General features: G+C 30.2%; 2 protein-coding genes across 2 annotated transcripts in view; both read right to left on the bottom strand.

The window, feature by feature from the left end:
- Positions 1-572: 572 nt before the first annotated feature.
- Positions 573-2,581, bottom strand: LOC118070050 (uncharacterized). The gene is made up of 6 exons (XM_035088465.1): positions 2,215-2,581; positions 1,881-2,074; positions 1,656-1,798; positions 1,273-1,484; positions 1,019-1,205; positions 573-859 (listed from the first exon to the last, which is right to left on the bottom strand). The coding sequence occupies exons 1-6, from the start codon at positions 2,330-2,332 to the stop codon at positions 607-609; spliced, it is 1,107 nt and encodes a 368-aa protein (XP_034944356.1). The 5' UTR covers positions 2,333-2,581; the 3' UTR covers positions 573-606.
- Positions 2,582-2,740: 159 nt separating this feature from the next.
- Positions 2,741-25,821, bottom strand: part of Invadolysin (leishmanolysin-like peptidase, invadolysin) — a 34,544-nt gene continuing 11,463 nt past the window's right edge. The window contains exons 2-13 of the mRNA XM_035088464.1: positions 10,057-10,157; positions 8,138-8,168; positions 7,963-8,045; positions 7,732-7,843; positions 7,354-7,535; positions 7,080-7,283; positions 6,633-6,858; positions 6,381-6,574; positions 6,018-6,150; positions 4,805-4,964; positions 4,544-4,710; positions 2,741-3,821 (exon numbers count right to left, since the gene is read on the bottom strand). Of these exons, the coding sequence (XP_034944355.1) occupies positions 3,543-3,821; positions 4,544-4,710; positions 4,805-4,964; positions 6,018-6,150; positions 6,381-6,574; positions 6,633-6,858; positions 7,080-7,283; positions 7,354-7,535; positions 7,732-7,843; positions 7,963-8,045; positions 8,138-8,168; positions 10,057-10,157 (1,872 nt within the window). The 3' untranslated portion in view covers positions 2,741-3,542. The remainder of the gene's footprint in view (positions 3,822-4,543; positions 4,711-4,804; positions 4,965-6,017; positions 6,151-6,380; positions 6,575-6,632; positions 6,859-7,079; positions 7,284-7,353; positions 7,536-7,731; positions 7,844-7,962; positions 8,046-8,137; positions 8,169-10,056; positions 10,158-25,821) is intronic.

Raw genomic sequence — 25,821 nt, forward strand, 5'->3', positions numbered from 1 at the left:
GGCAATAAAAAGTATTTTAAAAAAAATTATTGAGTGTTTTTTTTCCTCTTTCACAGTAAATGGTTTCATAATTTTCTAAATCAACAAAGGGTCTTTTTGTATAAACACACGTTTGTTTAAATAGATAAAAATTTATGAATGAGTTTAATTAATGTGAATAAATAAAATACAACAAAAACGAGATCATTCGTAAATGTCATTTAAAATTGGAGTTTTAAGATAACTAATTGTGTTTTTTTCTAATAAATAATTTCTTTTTAAATCAAAAGTGATTTAAATAAACTAATAAAAAAGTATCAAGTTTTTTGTAGTATCTAGAGCTCACAAAAAATATGAAATAACGAAGCAACAATAAGAAAAAACTTTATAATAAATGCACAAATGAATACTAGTTTTTATGATTTTTCAATATCAGTTTTATCACTAGCACTGAATATTGATAATATTTTTTTATTATTACTCTTATCAAAATAGCTTTTCCACGTGTAACTCGATAACAAAAGATTACATTCTTTATTAATCAACTATCTTTTTTATTCATTATTCCACTTTTATGTGACTTATTTCCATTATTTCTTTGAAATAATTAATTTTATTAACTTAATTTTATTTAATATAAATAACAGGTGAAATATATCCACCATGATGATCATCTCCATAATAGATCATTTCTATGCCCACCAATGGTCTCGTTGGTTTTGCCATGAAGTCTTGAGTACTAATGTAAGGAATAATTGGTACAGCATCATTAGATATACGTTTAGTAGATCTGAATGTCGCGAAATTTCCTCTCTTTTCTTGTTGATCATGTTTTTCAGCTTTCGTTGGAATCAACATATCTTTTTTAGTGTAATCATGCCTAAGAAACAAATTTTTTATATTCAATACATTCTAAAATTCCTTTTTAATAATAATAAAAAAAAAGTTTACTGCTTGAACAATCTACTTAACAACTTATCAAAACTGTGATCTGAAGTGAAAACAAATTTTGAGACAGAGTTGAAACAACAGATATTACCTTCCTGAGAGACTTAAGGCACCACTTCGTTCACCTTCAAGTATTTTACCATTGTACCCTCTTAGAATATCATCGAAACTAGCTCCGTAAGCAGTAAGGAAAATAAAATCATCTTTACAGTTTCTAATGGTTTTTATTTTTATATTCATATGTTCCCATGATTCTACACACTTTCTGAATGATATACCTGTAAAATAATATAAATGAAATAAAAGTACTTGTACTTTTCGATTGTATAAATGTTATTAAAGTACCAGTAAGTGCGTAGTCAGATGGGAATGTTATGTTATCAAAAACAAAGGATGTTTCATCATGAACAATAGGTGCTACTTTGGTGCAGTTTCTTGATGGCGGTACCCAATGATTGGTACCCCGAGCGATGATTCCTCCGTGTTGTAGTTTTCCTTCTTGAATTTGCAACATTACCATATTTCTGACGGTTGTAAATCGGACTCCAGTAATAACACTGGAAAAAAAAATAAATAATATTGTTATTAATTTTTTATTTTTTATTACTTAGTAAAATTGTTTATAAGTTAACACAATTAAATAAAATAGAAATAAGGAGTGATATAGGACTCAATATTACGGATGCGCATGCCGTAAGAAAAAATAAAATCTCAAAAAATGAACTTACTATTGCTGGGAAACATCTACATAAAGTGGATCAAGACATAAAGAGTCAATTTGTTGTTGATCATCAGGTAGATCTGATGTATAACAAACACATGCACAGCTTCCGGTACAGTCGCTTGGATTCGCATTATTTCCAGATGAATCCTAAAATCCATTTACATTGAAACAATCAAACGATTTAAATACAAATTGCCAAAAAAAAAAAGTATTTCAAAAAATGACTTGCTTTGATTACAGCACAGGATTGCAACTGTCCAAAACACTTATCATACCAGTTCAAGTCATTTCTTCGATTTAAATGGTTATGATGATCACTTTCAATATAACAATTGCCACAGGAGCCAATTTTTTGTTTTTCACTGATAAATTTTTCCTCAACATTCAGAGGAAAAAAATGGTTGAAGCTCACATGATGTCCCTCTAAATTAATCAATCACATTAATAAAATTAATTAACTAATTGATAAATTTAATAAAAATAGAATTAAGATACTTTGATCAGGATCTGAAATTTAACTATCTTAATAAAATGATATTTTTTAAAATAATAAATAAAAATACCTTTCTCTATATTTGTTATATTTCTCACCATCATACCACTTATTTGACAAAAACTTATTAATAGCATACAGTTGAATATTATAATTTTGCTGACAATATTTTCTTTTATTATCTTCATGATTTGAGTTAAAAGTTAGTTGAAGTTTAACGATTGCTTCTTAAAATAGTTTCCAAATAACTGTCACAAGTCTTTGTATTCTTTCAATAAAGTACGTAACAAACACTTGTATTACGAAATTCTGTAAGAATTTTGATGTTGCATTCATCTTTTATAGTTTTAGTTTGATTTTGATAACATATCACTTGAATGTTAATAGATAACATTGATGTTTAACGGTTTTTTAACGACTTAACGTCAAAAGAGAAATGACTAAATTACTTATAAATATTTATTTTTGTAACTAAAATAATCAAATTTGCATTTTTTTTTTATAAAATAAAGTTTTAATTTAAATAATGTATATAATGATGTTAAAATTGTTTGATTCAATTTTAATAATTGTATCCATATAATTATATATAAATAAATGTACATACTTAATATTGATACTGCATTGTTGGATATCTTAAGATATTAAAAAATATTTAATACTAAAAAATAAAATCAGCGTCACTTATATCTAATAATATAAACTTATGAAAATAAAAATTAATTCATTGATGGAATATCTCATATGAATATTTTTAAAAAATGTTCACTTAATTATTATTGACAGTTGTTGAGTAGTTAATCATTAATTAACTTTAATATCATTTTGTTAATTTGACTATTATTAATCACAATTTGTTTATTGATTGTTTATTCGTTGATTTATCTATGATTATATTATTTAAATAAAGCCATTTAAAAAACTTTTGAGTTATTTGTTTTTGAGTGTTGGGAGTCAGTGATAATTGTTTTTTTTAATTTTCCAGTGGGATGTTATCGTAATGGGTCCGATTTTGCAAATTCTCAATTTTGTCATTCCTAAACATTTTAAAGTCCCTAGAGTCAAATGCTATGATTTTTAAAAGGGTGTCTGTTCGTTATCAATTTAGTTGTCTCGTGTATTCCGAGAACAAATGATGATTTTAACTTAGGACGAGTTTAAATTGAATGATTGAATTTGATCAAAATCAGTGTAATCGTTTTGGTGCCAAATAAAAAAACTGAAACCAAGGCAAACTATGATGGGAAGTTAGTCGTGTGGACCTTCTGGGGTTCACTTAGACCAGATTAAAGAAAAAAAAAATTAACAAATTTTTTAAAATTTAATGTTAATGGATTAATTTAAATGTAAATGAATGAATTTATAAAATAAATTAAAAAAAAAAAAAGATTGTTAATTTTATCTAAACATCACAGTAACGCTGACAACAATTATGAATAGATAATACGACATAAGATTATAAGAAGCACTACATATAAGATTATCACGATGATAAAATGTTGCAGGAGGATGCTCATCTCCTGGTTTACACCATTCTCCTTTAGCTTGAAGTTCTGCTTGACAAATATCGCGACAAGGAGGACAAATTAGTGCTCCTTTATGTAACCAGTCATTTTGAATTATCCTTATTGTCAATATTTGACCAGCATGATAACAAGTATATGTATAATTAGCTACCTAGAATTGAAAAAAATTTTTTTTTTAAAAAACAAAAGTAATTATCAAGATTATCCAAAAAGTATTAGTCTATATTGAAAAAAGAATCCATAAAGAATGATTGTCAAAGAAAGCTCTATTTATTGTAAAGATTTTGATATAGATACCGTTTACTAAGTAAATCTAATAATTTGTTATAAAATTTTTCCATACAGAAGCGAAAATTTTCCTTGAAAATAAAGTTTAAATTCTTTTTAATAATTTTCTAAATTTTTAATATTTTAAGCAATAATTTAATTAAAAGATAGGCCATTTTGAATTTTTATTATCACCATAAGATTATGGGAATAAAATAAATAGTTATATTATTAATATTATAAGCAAAAAGTGAAAAGAAATAATACAATTAAAAAAACTTTTTTATTACTACTTTTATATTCAGTTAGATACTTCTTCGTACGATTAGTTATTCAAACAACCGGTATAAATTTCAAAAAATTAAATAGAATGAATCAAGTGGCTTAAAGCAGTTTGAGTTAATAAAAAAAGTTTAAACTTCATTTTCAGATGAAAATTCGCTTCTAAACAAATACTTTATACAGTACCGGACATAAATGCTGTGTGATTTTCTATGAGACGGTATAGGGAAATCACATGTATAACCTTTAAAAAATTAAACAGCATTTATGTCTGGTACTGTATGAAAGATTTATAAGTAAAATTATTATGAAATCGATATTTACAATTATGTGTAATCGCCCAACTTCACATTTATACTGATAACATCCAGAACCCCAGTGCTGCCATTGTCGAGCTTGTTTACAAGTCCTTTCCTCCCACATATCATCAGTATGATCGAAACACTTGGAATGAGCTCCATAATGCTCTAAAGCAAAATTTTTTTCCGGATCTAAAAAAAAAATGAATCATATAAATACTTAATATATGAAGTTGAGAATAGTGAAATGATTTAAACAATCAAATAAATACATTGAAATACTTACGTGGATTATTTTCTGTATAAAGACAATGTGAGCCTCTTACAACAATATTTTTCGATCTCCATGTAAATTCCTGTATATAAGGGCAGTAGTCTGCCAGAGACACTGAACCACCATAATATATTTCTTTGCCCTCTTTTACGTGAGGTATCCAATCGAAATTCTAAACAAAATGAATAAAAGTTAGAGTAGCAATATTAGAATGCACAATTATTAGTTTGATGAGGAATGTCTATGAAAGATATTTACAACTAAGATAGATGGACATATAGTTTTGTTTATAGACAAGTCAATACGGTTCAAAAATTAAGATTTTTTTTTTAATATTTATTGATTCGGCTTTAAAATCCCGTTTTTGATGATGATATAATATGTATCGGCAACCATCTCCATTTTATTATGACCTAAGTTTCTGGAATAGCTTTTCTTATACGATCTTCAAGAGGTTTCACGTCAAAAATAATTTGCAAAAAATTTTTTTCCACACCAGTGTGAAATTAGTACGTTGTTAGCCAAGGAAGCAAAGTATAATATTCTGACTTGGGTGTAAAATCGCATCCCGAGCCAAAAGAGAGGGTGGTAAACCCCCACATAAGGATACCTTAATTTGCTCTCATGGCCAACATACTATTTTTTCTCAAGTTAAAATTAAAGTTTCAAAGTTAAAGTTTGCTCCATGTTTGTAGGTCTCAAAATGACGTATTGTATCCCGCATATAAAGACAAAAAAGTGTGTGCGCATGCCCAGATAGGTGTTGCCTTTCTCTGCGAGGGGAGAACGTCATTTTTCCAACCTCAAAAACAGGCAACAAACTTTAACTTTGGGCAGGGGTAAGACTTTTCCCTACCATTTTTTTATTTTTCTGCACTGTTTGAAATTTCATACACTCTAAAGGTTGTATTTTTTCATTTCAATTATTACTGTTAATTTTGTATAATTTACTGATTGGTCAGTGTACAGCTGAAATTATTCTTAGTATACTGAAGTCAAAAAATATAAGAAATGCAAAAAATAAGTACTTTATATTCTAGTGAGTAAAATAGTAAATTTCACATCTAGGGAGGGAAAGTAGTCTAGCTCAAACTACGTGTAAAATTATAACCCGAGCCGAAGGCGAGGATAGTAAATATGCGGTTTAAGCTAGTTTAATTGTCCTCTTTAGGGCTGACTACGATTTTTCGTCATACCTTAAGCGTATAAAAAAATAAAAAATTACCTGATATTTTACTGGTAAAGGCTGAGGATGTTCAATAAGATTACAAAGAGCTACAGAATTACGATCATCGGTACACTCAGTTTGTAGTGGATCTTGTTTAACTTTATTACAAAACGGATGAATAGATTTTGCTCTAAAATCAATAAATTTCATAATAAATATTCTTTTCTTTTCGAAACTTTTATTTTATCTATTTATTCAATTTGTTTTTTTAAACTAAACTTACGTAAAATTAGTTTTCCTGAGATATAAAAGCAACAATAAAGAATATTGAATTATTTGAAATTAATTCGTAAAGATTATTTGCTTTTAAATAGAAAACGTTTACATTAAATCATAAAAATAAAATCTTCATTTACTTACAAAAGTCGTGATGAACGATTTGATATCCATTCTTTACATGATTTCATTGCAAAATCACAACCCAAATGTCGACCCCATCTCAATGATTGTGCCATCGAGTAATTAGCACTGTACCAGCCAGTGTCCTCCATTAAAGCCAATGTAATTCTTGAATAGACAGGATTTTGTGTATGAGTACCAGTCATAGCTTCATTCTATAACAATAAAATAATCAATAATCAGTGTTTAAAAAAAAATTTATTACAAAATTACCTCAAAAACTCTTTTTTCCCAATGAGTTAATGCAGTTCCGTCTTCTCCTTGGTCTTCCAATTCAGCTCCTTCTAAAGCAGGGCATTTAAAATGCTCACGAACTTCTTTCCTGACCTTTGGAGTCACGATCATTTGCATTGATCTTTCAACTGTGCCGCCACGAACATGCCATTGTGGTCTGACTATTGTTTTTATTGTTGATTCACTCCACTGGTGTGTTTGAAGTCTAATCCATAAATTTAAATAATTTTTATAATAATATAATTGTATAATTGTTTACATCATTTATAATGCTTATTAATCATGCCTACTAAGATTCTTTATACATAATATTACATTATCACGTTTCATCATTATATTAACTAAATTGGTACATTGTTGTATATCATTAAAAGAGATTCTGACTTAGGTTGTTAGGTCCTTTTTTGTTAATAAATAAATTATTACTTTTCATTTAGTGGCGGTTTTCCAGTATCACTACGACGTGGAGTACGAGGATCACCGTTTTCATCACGATAAAATGCATAAAGACTAGCAGAAAATCCTAGAGCATGAAGTATTTCATGTTTTACAGTGCTTAGTAATGTTTCTAATTCTTGTGGTTTTGTACTGATACTTCCTGGACATAAATTTGCATGACCAGCAATAGGCCTAGAATAATGAAGAAAATTATTAACATATATTTTTGCATATGTTAATTTTAGGATATAATTGACTTTACCTGTCAAGAGCAGACTCTTGTTGACAATGAGCAGCATAAGCAACTGTTAATCCACTATGACATCTTTCTGTTGGCATTGCTGATACATAAAATACGAAATCCGCGCCATTGATACCTTCACCAGCAACACTACCGGGCTGGACTCGGCAATTGTGACCTGTTGCATTACAAGTTCGACAAACCTGTAATTAAAAAAAACATTTTTGTAGATAAATAAAATTTCTGCCGACAGAATCCATATCTTATCGATCATTTATAGTTGTAACTCAGACAGACATTTTACCGACTATTAATAAATGTCGATAAAACAGTTTCCCGTTAAAATATGTTTTTTAAAAAATTTTTTCGTTATTGGCTAAATAATAATATAATATTTACATCAAGATGAGATTCTGGTACAACAACATCTCCGCACATGGTAGTAGCTCGACAAGAATCGATGCAATAAGCGTAATGATCTTTGACGAAAATTTGATTACTTTCACATTTTCTAAAAAATAATAAACCAATTAATGAACTCATTAATAAGAGTAATAAACTTAATATAATATAATATTTATTAATAATAGTATTGATAGTATTATGATGTTTTTTATTCAATTTTCCTACCTGTTTAAACGAATGGTATTTCTCGTTTCACGTACCATTAATGTTCGTTCCCAAAAATGAACAGCTTCTGGTAAAATTGTATTCTATAACACAAATAATAAAATTGAATAAATAAAAATATAATTCATTGTTTAATGATCATTTTTTTTTTAATTGTATTTTTTTAAATACTTACATTAATTAAATCAAATTTTTCTGCATCTAATCTGCAAGATAAAAATAATATTTCAGAAATAAAATCTACTTGTATATAGGCATTGTTAAATCTATTTTTCAGAAGCTTTCCCAGATCAATTTTTTGTTTATTTTAACAGATTTTCAATTACACACTATAAAATCAATATGAGATGTACCTTTTTAAACTGTACATATTTAAATTAACATCAAATATTTACTATCAAGATATTTTTGAATAAAAAAATATACTTTACACTTCATGTCATGATGATTTATAGGCTCTTCTTTAATAGTCTTTTATTCTTTAAAAAAAAACACTGTATCTAACTAGAAAAAATGAATTTATGTATAGAATATTTTAAGAGTAAAAAGTTTGGGATAATAAAGTGAATAATCAAAAAGCTCACAGCTTATAATGAGGAATATTTGTCAAATTTCTGCCATAATAGTCGTTTTTTAACAATTAATCAAAAAATATATGATAAAAATATATTTTTTCCATTCGGCACTAAGCCACTTGTGTTGATATTAAATTAAAAAATAGATCTTTCAAGTTCAAGATAAAAATAATCTCAGATTAAATTTATTACTGAATTTATGTAAAATGTGAATTGATGAGCATATTTTTTTTTAACAAAATCTTACATTTTAGTTGAATATAGCTGGATGGAAAATTGTAAAACGGGATGAGATTAAAATTAATATAAAGAGAACAAGGGATTTTAACAAAGTGAGATGATTAAAAGGAAATTAAAGTTGATCATTTAATTTAAATATTCCATTTCCTCTTAATCATGAATAATTTGTCCATCAAAAGTTATTACAATATGCGATAATTTTTATTCCTTTTAATTTAGTTGTTCTAAATTAATGTTTAAAAGTCAACTTATTAGAATATTATTTTATTCTATTATATTTCAGTAACAATAGAAAATAATTAACTCAACTTAATCGGTTTCATTTAACAAAAATTAACTTGAATTTCTCATTATAAATGTATCTGCTTATGATTCTTTTAAATTTTACTCTTATTCATCTTTGCGTGATTTTTTTATCGTTTTCAATGCAACTCTCGACATCTAACAACATTCTGGCTTTATTTTCTATACTTGGTACGGCTTATATTGATATAACAAAATGAAATATAGTAGTAATAATAATAGTAATAAAAAGACAACGATTTAAATTACTTATGCAGGGAAAAAGGTGATTTTTTTAAATGTTTGCTTATTTGACCTGAATTGAATCTTGGAAGAAGTGAAATCTAATGCTATGCTTGAGAATCTCTTTTTCTCTTTACCGCATTCTGACGACTGGACACCATGAAATGACAGTGTATTATTTCATCGAATGACACAATGTTACGTGGAGAGAATAATAATCTTTTTTTTGTGGGCAATATTGATGACTTAATGATTATAGGTCTGAATAATGCTTAATTTTTTGCTTTTTGAGTCTCAGAAAAAAAAAATAGTATTTTTAAATATTTTGTTTGGCTCTTCTAACTATTCTATTAATTGATTTGATTAACTAATTAGTCAAAGTTAAGTTTATGATCAATAAATTTTTGTTTATTTTTTTAAGAAAAAATTGGAAAACTTTGACTTTTTTAAATGAAAAAAAAGTAAATTGTAGAGCAAAAAGAACTTATAAAGGGTGTATCATGGATTTGGAGGGTCTACATTTATTTTAGATTGCTTTTATATGAACTATGGAATCTTTTTCATCAACTGTTAGTAAAATATCAATTTTTAAAAACTTTCTTGTTGAAAGTTGTTTTCCAATTTCTACTATACTTGATAATCTTTTTCAAATGAAATAAACATGTTTCTTTTTTTTTTTAGTTAAATTCCTTTTTTCCGTAATATTATTCTTAAAAAAATAATTTATTAAAAAAATCAATAAAATAATACTTACCGATAAACACTTTCATCGTATGACAATAAAATCCTTAAAGGCTGACTAATACTTCGCTTTCTTACTACATGAGCTGGTTCAATATGCACCCCATGAACCACCTGAAAACATCGATTTACTATTAATATCACATATATGTATAATATCATAATAATATATTTCTTATGTTATTTTAATTTAATTATAAAGCTTAATAAATATTTTTGTAATTTTTCTTTATGTTATAATCAACAACTTGATCATTTATCATAGAATGAAAGTTAAATCGAAGTTGATACCATTTCATTTGATATTTAGTAATTTTTTGAAAATGTACATAATATAATAATAAAAATATCAGTGCTCTGCAGTGGTCTGGGTGCGACCCAAAAGGTCCACACGATCAACTTCCCAGTGAAAAAAATAAAAAAACAATTTGAATAGAACCCGTTTCCATTTTTTATAACAAATGGAATTGTTATAAACGAAATGAGTCTGTTTAGATTCATTTGATATGGTTAGTTACCTTCTTTCAGTAAAAGAAAAAATTGTGCGTTAGAAGAATTCGAATGTACCTCATAGATCCTTTTTTTCATTATTTACAACGAATTTCATTGTTATACACGAAAAAAGTATGTTTTCATTTATGGCATACGGTTGGTAACATTTTTTTAGTAAACGGAAAAATTATGCGTTAAAAGTACTCATATATATATAGAAAGGGTCCCTATTTTTATTGTTTATAACAATTTAAAACTTATTATTTAAATATTACTATGATCAATAATCACTTGTTAGTAACAATGTTCAATTGTTATGAACACAATTCCATATTATTGACAATAATTATTGACTATTTTATTATCCTCAACGCTATTTTCTCCATCCCAACACAAGTTTAAAATTTCTTTATTGCTGATTTCGTTTTTTAAAAATTTTTTTTCTATGAAATACTGTCATCATATTCCTGTACAATTATTCTAAACATTTGATATTTATATTTTTCAAAAGATCTCGAAATTCCGTCTAAAAAATGGTATAATTTATAAATTGCAGAATTTAGGTAGTTCACTATTTTTTCAGTTTTTTGATTCTGCATCAAAAACGGCTGGACCGATTTTGCTGAAAATCTAATCAGTTCTAAGTTACGTAATTACGCGTCGAATGCAGTTGGTCCCACGTCGATATCATTTTTTGTTCCCTAGATAATCGAGGCGAAAAATAATTCCGAACGCACGTACGAACATACGCACATACGTACATACACACACACAGACGTCCACGTAAAAACTATCGTATTCAACTCTGGGGACCTTAAAACGTGGAGATATGTCAAAATTAGCGATTCGCAAAATCGGACCCATTACTATAACTTCCCACTGGGAAGTTAATAACAATTTCATCAAATTTCTCATAAACTAGAGAAAATGAGCTCTGAATTATCCAAATTTGACAATAATAACTAACAATATAGCTATTTTAATAAAAACTGTAATTGTCAAAATTTCTTAAGACAAGTGAATATTTTTTAAATAAAATATAGTTTTTGATAAAAATTTATTAGTACAAATTATGATTTAGTTAGAATGATAGTTAGATACCTAGTTAAATTGATAGAGTGCTCCAGTAAACACAAGATTGAATCAAACTTATCAAAGTAATTAAATTGCTTAAACAAAGGACATCATTCCACTTTCGTCATAATATTATTCTTGTCATACTTTACAAGTTTTCATGATATTCAAATGCATACAAATATTTATTCAGCACTTTCTATTATTTCCTATATACATTTGTATTCATTTTGGGTTAGTATTTCATTTCGATTGCATGAGATAATAAACATAATACACGTGGGATTGACAATCAAAGTGTTGATTATTTTTTTTCTACATAACAACAAAGATTGACAAAAGCATTCTTTTTTCATATATATTGTGTCATTATATTGGTGACTTGTATGTTTACACTGAAGAGGCATCATTGTGTGTCACCTTGTATATTGTCCATGTTTTGAAATCATAGAAATACGAGAAAATAAAGTAAAAAAACTTTTTTTTATTTTCAATAGAAAATAGAGTGTGATATACACCATGTGAATGAAATTAATTTTTTATTGGTGCATAATAAATACTTTTACAATTAGATTTTATTGCAAAATTTTTAGCTTCTGAATATTTTTTTTTAATGCTAAAGAATTGACTATGTTACTATTATTGTTATTTTTATTCAATAAACATTTTTTCAGAAAAGTATTTACTAAACAAATTTACAGTACAACCTTTTTATCTGCTACTCTCTGTAAGTTCTACGTCATTTTTACTGTAGTTAAATAGACTCCAGCTCCTCATACGTATACAGGGTGAGTCTGAACTTGTACCCGAACCAATTACCGAAGGAGTAGAATTTAATTCTAAGTATTTCGAATACAGGAACATACACTAAGAAAATTTTTCTTGAAAAATTAACTATAATGTGAGGGTAAAATTTAGCAAGCAGTTTGGTAAAGCTACTTTACTGTTGATTTTTGAGTAAATTTTACCTTAGTATTTCTGTTTAAATTTTAACAGATTTTTGGGATATTTTTTACTTTTATTTTCGATAAAATTTTATATTGTAAAATTTCTTTTTTCACACATCTTATGTACATTAGAAAATTATTCGCCATCAGAAACAATATCACTGACACTATTATCACAAATTTAGTAAAAAAACATCACAACTCAAAACACATCTACGTTTTACACACAAACTGACCAACTTGATCGTTTCTCGAAGAAGTTTAAGAAAATACTAAAATTGAATATGCACGGATCTCAAATGTACCCAAAGAGTGCATATTCTTAAATAAAAGGAGAATTATTTTTTTGTCAGTTATGGGAGTTGAGGCAGTTTTATCGCTGTATAGAAGTATAAGCAAAACTAAGTTCACGTATTCATTTACAGAAATTCGAATAGCAGTAGTCCAAGGGCAGTGTGAATTCCCTATGCATTAATTTTAAAAGAGTTGAAAAAATTTTTTGATAGCGGCTTCTCATAGAGATTAACGAGAAGAGCATTTGTGCCAATTTTCATTGTTTGAAAATGATTTTTACTATCGTTTATCAACAATTAAAATTTGGCACAGTGCATTTTTTGACCTTTCACTACTTGCGTAACGAGAACCGTTCGTTTGTTCGAAAAAATGTACACATATATTGTAGAGTATCGAATTTTCTAATCATTTTTTGAACATTTCCCTGTTGGAATATTGACAAAAAATTAATTTTTTCGATTTTTTACTCTGCTGTAAATGTCTTTTTTTGTCAACTTTGCTCATCTGTATTTTTGAACAATTCTTGAACATTTATAGCCATTTGAGGAGGGGATAGGATTTCTCCCGCTCTGCACAATGGCTATCTCATTTTATCCAAACAATTCTTTTTTTCCCTTCAAAAAATTAAAAACACATTTTTCGGAACTTTCACCCCTATTTAAGGGCTAAATATTCAGTTTAAAAACTTTATGCGGAATATTGTTATGATATTTATGGACCGACATTTCTCACTTACAACATACACGGGTTGTTACATGTTTGTTTATTACATTGATGATATTAAACTGTTTGGAAATTTAAATAAATATTCTGCTTTCCCATATGAAGATAATATGACGTTTTTTAGAAAATTCTTGAAAAAACCAGGCAAATTATTACAACACTTACGTAATCGTAATTCGGAAAATCGGAACTTCTACAATATAAAACAAAAAATTTCCAAGATAAAATCTTTTAATAAACATTCAAATTGACCAGTTGCATGAACTAATTGGAATTCGACTTATCAACAATTCAAAGGATTACAATTCGAATATTTTATACTGATGGCTAAAAACGATGGGGATGATTGCGTTAGTCTGAATACAGAAGTTATCTGTCGCATTTTGAATATTAACTAATTTTGTTAATGTAATGACGTTACTTTCTAATCATTAGTATTGTTATCTATACAGTCATGTATCCACCTACATGAGTATCAAACACCATCAGCATCAAATATTCTATCTCCAGCAGAACCATTTTATTCTGGACCACCACCAGTACCAAACAATGCATCTTTTGCATTTACCTTTTGTAGTCGACCTAGCACCACTATTAACAACCTGTTTAGTCCAACATTCTAGCTCAATACCACAATCAAGATCATCGCCTATGACGCACTCTAAGCCATCAACAGCCTGATAATGGCAATAGAACTCAGCAGAACCCAATCGATTTAATATCAATAATTCTTCAGAAGGTCGACCAATAGGTATAAGTAGAAAATGATTCGGAGTGATATTTAGAAAAACGTTGAGATCGGTAATAATAATATTACATCATTACAGATTAGACATAGCAGCATTACGAAGAAAAGCAGATCAATCAGATACGGAGGAAGAAGAATCATTTGAGCCACCGACAGGGTTTCCACTGATGTATGACATAATCTAATAACTATTCGATATCTGAAATGTCTTTGTAATGCTGTTATGATTTTCTAACAACGACACAACAAATTTGTTGGTGGACAAAATCTAAGATTCCTTTCATCGATTTATGCTATCATCGATGTGTAACAATTTGGCTGAGAATTTCACATGGAACAGCAAATCCAACGGGCAACAAAACAAAAGGACTTAGTACTCTACTAAATTAACTAAGATTTTTTACAAAAAGTACTTTAGATTCTCATATTTGTAATTATTTTATTAAAATGTACGCATATCTGCATACAAAGTTCACAATTATTTGTTTATAAATTAATAATGTTACTATCCACTATTCAAAGCCAACGCAAAAGTAGAAGGGAAGATGAAGAACGACTATTTCCGGACAACGATGATGATGAATAAAATGTGTACATCAACATTTAAATTAAATAACATATTTATAAATTAGGTTTATATATTTAAAATATCTTGATACATGCAGTTTTATAATTCTCAATCTTATCTTTTATATAATCATATTATTATCATTCTCGAATATTATTATAATGTTTTGTAATGACTAAGTTGTAAACTTTGTAAATAAAGTTTGTAATTGACGACAAAATATTCTATATTACAATTTCAATTGAAATATTCATACACAAATATATATATATATATGCCCAGACAGATTTATTGCCAGAAAAGTACGATATTTGAAACAAATCTCTTTGTACAATGACTTTCTACCTTCGTGGAACAACAGACCGCACATTTTTTTGGTTTTTTACACATATACATACACACACACTCATCCATACATATTAGAATATTGCGAACTGTCAATTCCAATGTCCACCACTCTCTTCCCTAACTGCTTTTTCAAAACTTTTGTACAATACACAAATGGCTTTAAATGGTGGACCTTTGAGTGCCTGCGCTAATAGCCGATACACTTATGGTTCATTAGCTCCATCTAGCCACTTGGCAATTTCACTATTACACTTTTTGTTGATTAACTTCCTTGCCTTTCTACATATAAGAATATGCTCGATTTTATCATAGTTATTTCCGTACAGTCTGCATAGCCAAGATTTATACCCACTCTTTTCATAAATACTGCAACAATTGCACCGAAGTCATGACCATGTCTTCTTAACCCATGCTCATATCTTTGTCCATCCAGTATTCTCCAGGTGAATGAGCATTCACAACCAATTTGTAGATCCTGCTAAACCTTGAGTTGACAATCTTGTCTTTGTCTTCTTTCAATTCACATGCTCTTAACCATTTAATATCGACCCGATGTTTGAACTCCATTCCAGATCATCTCCAAGATTCTTCCACACTTCATTTTCTTAAGTATGTCCATCATCTCGACGGCGCACCGTTGAGTGTCTGTCTGATTTCTTCTCTCAGACACACTTTAGGCCATCTGTCGTCTTCCATATCGAGTATATCACATATAAACCTACACGCTCTCCTAACTGACCTGACGTATGAGCTCTCCACTCTAGCTTCCGTTATCCAAATATATTCGGGTGTGTTAATGCTCACACTTATTGCCATCTTGCACCATTTTTCAAACGAGATCCTTATTTTTGTTCTCTCTTTCCATCCCCAGATCTCCACTCGTACAGCCCTCCTGCCCTAACCAAAGAGTCATATAGGTATAACCTTTCTTTTAACGTAGTTCTTTTCGCTCTTCTGATAAGACCCCACGTTGTATTCATAGAACAAGCCATTCTGCCACTAACCCACTCGACATGTCTCTGTAAGCTGTTTCCTTTCGTAAACCAAAAGTCTAAGTATTTGAATTCATTCACTTCTTCTATCTCGTCACTATTGATCGTCCACACCGTTCTATTTTTGTACTTTTTGCTCCCGAACACCATAATTTTTGTTTTTCTTGTATTAATCACAATTTCATGCCTACATGTATATCTCTCAAGTTCGCTTAGCATATTTTTCAATCATATTGGATCATCATCATTGACAAGCACATTTAGTACAAAAAGGTGATCTCTAGTGCCTCGGTTACATCTATAGCCTGCCTGGCTTTCCCTGAACACTTTATTTTTCTCGAGCCACAAACTTAATTTGTTCGCCATCATATAAGTTAGTATTCAATAACCGGAATTTAGTAAAGATATACCTCTATAGTTCTCTACCACGCTCTCGTCTCCGTCCTTATATATGGGCACTACTATTGCTACGCTCCAACCTTCCGGTAAACTCTTATCCATTCATATTCTATTTATAATTTCTAACAACAGGTCCTTTGTGTCGTTTGGTAACGCTTTGTAAAATTCTGCAGAAATACCATCCTCGCCAGTAGCCTTGTTGACTCTATCCTGGGTACTACTTTTAGACAGCCTGTTCTTTGCCAGCTCTGAGATCCTATACACATTAACAGGTCGAGTACTGAACCACATGCTTCATCATCTCCCCCTACAAAAGTAACACAGCCCGATTCATCCCCTTTCTTTATCCTGTTCGTGGGTATAATACCGGTCGTATAGCACAATTTTAACAGTTTATTTCCCTCCAAGTTACGTACATTATCTTGGAAGCTCCTAGTCACAACATTACAATCGTCATACTTATTATAAAAACCCTGTTCACACCCAACACGCGCGTTATAATGTCCAACCAACCATACATTATAACCTTTTCTTATTAATGAGTCCAGTGCATTCTTAATCTCTCTCTCAATTACATACCACTCTACATTATTATAAATTGTAATTATTCCAATATTATCACTCGATTTCAAACATAACCCATACTTCCATGTGTTAACATGCCAACACTGTTTTTACACCAACTATTTGACCACCAGCAGTTCTTCCTTTTTTTATGCACTTGTCTTTAACTGCGCTTATGGAATGCCTCTGAAAATCGTCATTACAGTTTTTCTTCCATACTGCTTCCTTATCTTTGGTTAGCCACGTTTCTTGTAATATAATGATGTCTTGATTCATAATAAAATCACCAATCTTCTCAATTTCATGTGCATCTGCAATGTTCCAAACTGCAATATTCCAATAATTGCTGTTGATACTGTTTCTTATCATACATTTCATCGGATTGACGAAAGGAGTAGTCAACTCAGTCTCCTCATAAGTCATCTCATTTCTTCCATACTCCATTTATCTACATTTTCATGTATTTAACGTCCGTGCTGTTACCTTCTTTGACGAGTCTTCGTGCTTCTTGTTTAAGCCATTGTTGTGTGATGGCCTGCCTCCTTGTGTAATCATCGTCTATCCAAAGTTCTTTATCTTTTAACTCAGTTTTTCGAGCGAAAATTAACTCCTTGATCCTCATTGTAAGCATGGTTGCAACTAGTGTGCCTCTGATGGTAACCACACTCACAGCTTTTGGTGACATACCCGAGAAGTCGATCATTGCTGCGTCAAAATGTGTCTTGTCCTGCCATAAGCTGTGAATCTTTCCTCTCAGTACTAGATTTAACCTTCTTTCCCTTCTTAGCAAAACTTCACGACATAATTTACTAATGGTCATCGGGGCTGGTTTACATGGTGATCTGTTCACATACACAGTGCCACATCGAATGTTCAGACTGGTATCCCTATCACCATCAAGAGGTCTGTATACGGATCCGGGCTCACGACAGTTTGTGTTTATGCAACGTCTACATTACTGTCTTCAATTACATCTGTTGTATTATTACTGCCTATGACTTCTTCATTCTCTTTCTTTTCATTAACCCATCCCATAATTCTACTGAAATTAATCTCCATATAAGCCATTTCATTCTCTATGAAAACAATTATATCTTCTACTTTATTAAACTTAATTTGCATCCAATCCTTTAGTTCATTTATTGATCTTACTAGCTTCTCGATACCGTTTTCTCCTAATCCCCTTTCATTCAGGTTTATTATAGTGTCACCACGCTCTTCTTGCGTGGTGTTATCTGAACTTAATGATACCTCACAGCTTTCAATATTGCTATCCCTCACTACGGGCTCACCGCTCTGATTGTCGCTGCTCGACTCTTTCCTAGCTCCCAACCTTGGATCGTTGACTACTTCACCACCTTTCTTCGCTTTATCTGCATGACCTACAACCTTCTTTAGATATTTGCTCAGTGATGTTTCTTCACTTTCAGCCATCCTTACCTCCAATACTTCCGCCTTCGACTTTCTTCCTCTCTTCTTTTTACAAGCAATGTTGATAGGCGTACTACAAATCATTTTCTCCTCAACAGCTGACTCCAAGCTACCAACCGTCGCAATCTCATCCACCCTGCCCTCCGGCATCTTCATTCTCACAGCAGATGGCGCTGTACTGATTTTACTATCCATAACCGTTAAGATCTAGCTATCGTCTTACTTAACCTCACCACCGTTGGTAAAACAGAAACGTGTATATTGTTTCAGAACCTTGCGTCTCAATAGCAAATAATATCTCAAAATTCTCAGAAAGTCCTAAGCTTCCAGAAACTTCCAAATCTTAAATTCACACTGACTAAATTACTTATTCACGCTAAATTTTTTCTCTGCAATATAATTCACACCTTATTACTTAAGACGCCACCTGTCGACCTATATTTCCAGATATAGAGGGATAGATATTTTATGACCCTCATGGCATGATCCTCCTGTGAGGCAAATATGATGGAAAAAGATGACTCATGTTGTGACCTAAAATTTTGTCAATTTCCTGTGCAAATAAACCCAAATATCGTGATTTGAAATTTAAAGACATTTCAATTATTGACTTTCATAAAAAGTAATAAATCAGTGTAAGTAAATAAAATTCGCGATTAAGTAGAAGTTTCTAATAAAAATTTGTAAAAATAGACAGACCAGTATTCATTAAATTTTTCACCGTTAGCGATTGTTGCGACCTCTACAACTGTCAAAATTCTGATCAAAATGAAATTATTTGAACAAAAGAGACGGCTATATTACTCAGTTTGAGATAACTATATAGGAACTAAAAAATATCTTTGAAATAGAACTAACATCTTAGAAACATTTCTTTTTTATTTTTAATTTAGAAAACTAAATATATTATTGAAAACACAATTGTTTCAACTTATGTTACGTGGAAACGTCTCATAAAGAGTGTGCAAACTTTTAAATTAAAAAAAAGTAATGACCAAACCATTTTAACGTTCTTCTTCCATAAAAATTCAAGAACTACAATAGTGATTATAATATTAACTTCTGAGTATTGGGCACATTGCAAAGAACAAATTTGCTTTAACTTTAAAATCAAACTAATACAGTAAACGGAATTAATGAACACCTCTTGATTTAAGAAATTGTTAAACTGTAAATCATATAATCATTACAAACTATTGTTATTACATATTGATCATAGGCGGCAATATGGCCGCCTCTGTCGCTTAGATAATTTCACTTCGATCAGCATTAATCCAGTAAGAGTGTAATTAATCCAGTAAGACATTTTTTGTTTCTTACAGTGTAACGGAGATTTCTGTCGCTTGACTTTTCTTATTTTTTACCTATTTTGTGAGATATTTGATATCAAACAATGAAAAAGAGCGTGCATAAAGTTATATGCTGCGATGTTTTCATAATACAGGTGTCACTGTTATTATAAAATAAAAAAAGTTGAATTATTAAATTAAAAAAGTTTCACTTAACCGTATAAATTATAAATAATTTCTGACATTCGTTATGTGATTTTATTTTTCTATATTTTTCATTATTATCTACATACATTTTTGACGCCCACCCTGCCCAGCAAAAACCTCGGCTTCAATTCAGTTTTGCAAGTCAGGGGGCGTTTCCTGCTCAGCTGATCCAAAGCAACAGAAATCGAACACATTGGGCTACACTTCGCCGGGAGGGCGCGCCGATACAGGCTACAAAAATAAAAGTTATATATATATATATATATATATATATATATTATATATATATATATATATATATATATATATATATATATATATATAGACAATCGCAAACGAGCTGCCATTGGTTGATTAATGAAAAATAAGAATTAAACATACTTTCGGCTGGGGATAATTAAAAACAGTATACGACACACGCCAAGAACTCCAACTTTCTGGCCTTATGTCGTAATTTACGATTGAAGAAAGTAGCTGTCCATTTGAATTTATTAGAACTAAAGTGTTGAAGAAAATTGTGCCACAAATTAAAAAATCTTAGCTGAGAAGATCATTTTAAAATTTTCAGTAATCAAAAATTCAAGTCAATCTTTTTAAAATGAAAAAATCACAATTTATTTATTGGTTTTTATGTATAAAGTACTTTCCGGAAATCATACGCCACCCAGTAGCCGTTGAAAAAAGCCGATTGCTCACAAATACATACTCAAATAGGATACACATTTATGTAATAATGATTATGTTGTCATCAACTTTATAATTGCCATCATTTCTGATTTGTGATTGATCACCAATTGGAAAATTCTACACGAGTACACTAAAATAATTAAATGCATATAATTGAGTAATAAATTGAATAAAAATTGAAATTCTTCAATAATTGAAACAAAAATTCCTTTTTTAAAAGAAAAATATGCAATAATGTTATTTTTTTTTTACAATAATAAAAAAAAGGAAAATAAAAAAATTCCATACAGCTGGTATATTAAAATCAACTTTGAAGTTAGGAACAAAAGAGTGCACGAATTGTATAAGAAAAACCATTAAAGTAGTTTTTTTTCTGTTGATTTTAATTAAAATGCATATACATACAGAGATGAAGTTTTTAAAATTTTTTTTTTCAATATTTCATTAAATTCAAAAGCAAATGTTAGATTGTTTTTTTTTTTGTTGTATCTAGAGTAAATATTTAACTAGTACTATTTTAGTATTCATTAATAAGGAAAAAACTTTGTAATATAAAAGTTCCCAGAAAAATGTTTATCAATTCATTTTTATTTATGAGTCATTTCATAAAATAATTTTCTAGTTAGAAAACTTTTGCTTGTATGATATAAAACGTTTGTAACAGGGAAATAATTTTACTGGATTAAAAAGATATTTTCTGTGGCTGATTTAATTTCTCACTTGAAATCTCAGTTAATAATGACTTTCTTTTAATAAAAATATCAGGGGAAAAAATTTCAAAGCCACTGTTGATAAAGTCTATTTTTTCTAGTATTGTATAATATATTATTAAAAACTACCAACATTCATCTAAAAATTATTCTCTTCCATCATTTACAATATAATCACATTAAATAGACTCGACTTTTATCATTAAAAAAATTGATGATGAATTCAAACAAACATGTTTAATTACTAAAATAACTATTTGATTAATAAATTAACTTTTTAAAAATATATTGATATTTTTCAAATGAACAAAACATTATATAATTCAGTCATAAAGATTCACTATTCAATTATTGATTTTTCGTTATGTAACTCGAATAACTTATCCCGCTAATTATCAATTAAAAAATTTTTTTCTAACGAGTAATGGAAAAATGAAGAATTAACAATTCAACAAAATAAAGTAAACAAAAAACTTATCTTTTTAATTGTTATTTACATTCGTTTTGTTTACGAAGAATAGAGTAACGAAGATAATATATATGCAATATTTCAAAAGTCATTTTTAGTACAACATTACTTATTGTTAACTTTACATTATTATTCGAAATTGAATGGAAAATGAGTTTTTAAGTAACAAAAATAGAGTGTTTTAATGATAGTATATGATATGAATATTATTTCTCTCAAGAATAAATTATTAGAATGGATGGAAATAGTTACTTGTAGAATCGTAAATAATAATACTCAACTATTCTTGGTAGTTATGCTGAAATAGTCATAATTGTTTTTCAACTCCCAACTTACAATTTTTTATTTTAAACAATTACATATACGCAACAGCATAAGCCAAATTAGAATAAAAACGACAATATTTTCTTGACCAAAAAATATTGTTTTTAAATTTGAACGCCAATAGAAAATTTGACCTCATCTTTTCATAACAGTCTTATCTCAGAAAGAGAAAAAAATGATCTTCGAAACAATACCACTTTTTTTAACTCAACTCTATTTTATTAGATAGCTGTAGAAATTATCTAGATAGTTGATCGACGATACTTGAAATAATTATTCTGAAAGGGTAGTCTTAACAGTAATGTTAAGTATTTACTACAAATTGTAGTGTTTTAATTTAAAACACTTAAAGGGTTTAAAATGACATCACCTATTTGATTAACATTGTAGTCACTTTTGTGATATATTTGCACGCGAGTTAGAAATAATGAGGCAGGATTATTGGTGAATGAATAGATTATTTATTTATAAATAGACAACACGCGGCAATCGCCATGGGACTACACTCGAGAGAGAGAGAATCTCCCCTCGCCCACTCCAGATGGTGTACCTAGTGCTCCCATACATGACAACTTTTAATGCCCTTGAAAGTGTTTAAAAAGTGACTAAAATGTTAATCAAATAGGTGACGTCATTTTAAAATACTTCCAAATTTGAGTTTTGCAATGTTGTCTTTTTAGTATTGTTTAGAAATTAGGCCAATAAAATTATACAATTTCGGCAGAAAATATTTTTTATAATAATAAAAACGCTCATATCAAATGACGTTCATATTATAATGTTATAGCAATTCAGCCGGGATAAGACCATTTGTAGATGGTCTTTTTTTGACTGCGGTGAGCGAGAGACATCTTCGGAGGGCTGTCAAAGTAGGTGTAAGCTATCGTGCTGATGACTGAATAGTGCACAAGGTACTATTGCTGCTACGATGCCCTTGGGAAACCAGGTGGCACTCCATTGTACATAGTCTTACCTGTGCAAGAGGCTCTGCACCTTTAATTTCGTCACTTTTTCGTTGTCATAGCTGATGTTCAGGGAACCAAGGTATACAACGGAATCTTTGGAGGTAAGGCGATTTCAGGCGATTGATACCGGGACCAACAGTTCTAAGTAAATGAACGGCTACAGTTAGTTATTTAGCACCATAACGGGACACCGACTCACCCGTCGTCAGATAAAGATGCAGAAGAGAACTCCTGCATAAAATCATAAGGGATTGTTCGAGGTTAAAAAGGAACCAAGGTAACTTGAGAACCTAAAAACCAGCAGGCCCAACATGAGATACAAGATAACCGCCTTTACTGTACAAACAGACCCAGAACAATGGTCCTAGGGGCTCAGCACTGGGGAGGCGGGACATTTAAAATTAAAAAAAACTTTAATAGTAATTGTTTACTTTCTGGACCATTTAGCTTTTTGGCCATAAAAATCAAAATATTCTTTTTGAAGGAAAGGAAATTTATTGTAAAGAATTATTTGTAAAAACTGATTGTTTTGAAAGGATTAATTTTGTTTTCAGGTGTAACAGAGTTGTTCAAAGGTTGAATTAAATGACTATTAAACTGAAAAAAATATTGTGATACTAAATATGGCTATAAGATATGTAACACCTAAATTTTCTCAAGGCGAGTCCCCAAGAAAATTCCCGCCCCAATTTAACAATTTATCTAAATTCTATGGCCCAGGATTCTATGGCGGATGCGTTACAAAGTAAATTCTCTAGACACAAATTAAAATCCAATTTCAACTTTATTATATAAACTATTTACAACATATATGTGTTCTATTCTAGATTTCCAATTGTACAGTTTTACAAAGTTAACTTTCACTTAGGTGCCGTTATACTAGAGAGAGAGAGGGTTGCTATCTTAAAATCCAACCCAGAAGTGTCTACCCCGTGGCCTAATCTCTCGTTGGTCGGGCTACAACCCAGACCGGGATACTCGAAGAGCTAACAACTCTTCGAGGGAAGGCTACAACCTTGCCTGAATAATCGACGAGCTTCAACTCGTCGACGAAGAGCTCCAACTCTTCTAGGGGGTATAGGTGCGAGCTACGACTCTTCACCTTCTAACTCTAGAACCCTATCTAAGTGAGGACGAGCTACAACTCGTCCGGGATACTCGAAGAGCTAACAACTCTTCGAGGGAAGGCTACAACCTTGCCTGAATAGCTGACGAGCTACAACTCGTCAGCGAGGAGCTTCGACTCCTACACGGTTCAAGATCGTGAGCTCCAACTCTCGATCGCTAGCTAAAACCAAGAGCACCAACTCTTGGCTGGAAGGCTTCAACCCTCCAATTCCTACTTTCGGAAAGCTTCGACTCTCCGGGGCAACTAAAAGGCTACAACCCTTTAGCCAGAGCTACAACTCTGTATTATACGACGTGAGCTACTACTCTCGTCGGTCTCGTTGGTCTAGTACCTCGGAGACAGGTGAAGTGAAGATCTCCGCAAAATCCAGCTCTTTTATACTGTTTGACTCCGCCCACTTTGCTATCCCCCACCACTATTGTGGTGGGTTGCGTGGGGAAGTCGTCATGGCAACAAGATCATCACAATAACTCTCTCTCTCAGATCTATTACGTTACTTATGACCCTCTCTCTCTACTACATGATTTTAATAGGCTTCGCCGATAATTTAAATTTCGCGCTATTTCTCATGGGTCGATAAAATGATTTTACTGATTATCGATTCATCAGACCAATTAATTTTCTATAATATCGGCCTTAAAAATGTAACTTCGTTACATCCCCCTCTTTTTTCCTAAAAAAAAAGAATTTTTTTTTTCGGAAAATTATTTTTTTTCCTTAGCCGTATATACAAAAAATAGTGAAAATGTATGAGAGGCATCAGTTACTCTTCATTTGCCAACAAGTACATTCTCTTTTACAACAATTTATTCATAATTTTGCCATTACTTTTAGACTTAAATACTAACAAATAATTACAATCATTTCGGCTTAACTACAGAAACTTAGCCTTATCTTAATTGTACATTGCTTAACTATAAAAATTCCTTATTATAATGCTAAATATTTGCTTTAAATTATTACAGTTCTACAATCATTTGTAAATTAATATCAAACAATCATTTTCAATACTTAACATCATTACTTATCATACAAGTGATATAAACGAAACAAAAATCTTTTCTCACAACTGAACAATTGGAAACAAACAAAATAAATATTTCTTTTTCAAGTACCGAAATTTCTTACAGGTGTGTTTCCCTTGTTGCACACCACTCCTATTTTATCTACGTACATTTTAAGTCCTATCAATGAGCCGTTATATCTGGGGGCAAGTTTGGCGGCACAATGGTTAGCTGCTGCCGAAAGATACTCTTTCTTAGTTACCATGTTTTCTATACCTGGTATCCTTTTCCGTCTGTTTTTACTGTAATATTTCTTCTGTTTTCCAGATGCTAAAACTTTATCATCTTGCAAATGTCTTGAACGGTTTATTTCTTCTAAAGTACTTGGTATTGTATTTAATGGTAATGTTTTTC

Source organism: Chelonus insularis, unplaced genomic scaffold (genome assembly GCF_013357705.1).
Source record: "Chelonus insularis isolate UGA/USDA-ARS -01 unplaced genomic scaffold, ASM1335770v1 contig_50_pilon, whole genome shotgun sequence".
Lineage (NCBI taxonomy): Eukaryota > Metazoa > Arthropoda > Insecta > Hymenoptera > Braconidae > Chelonus > Chelonus insularis.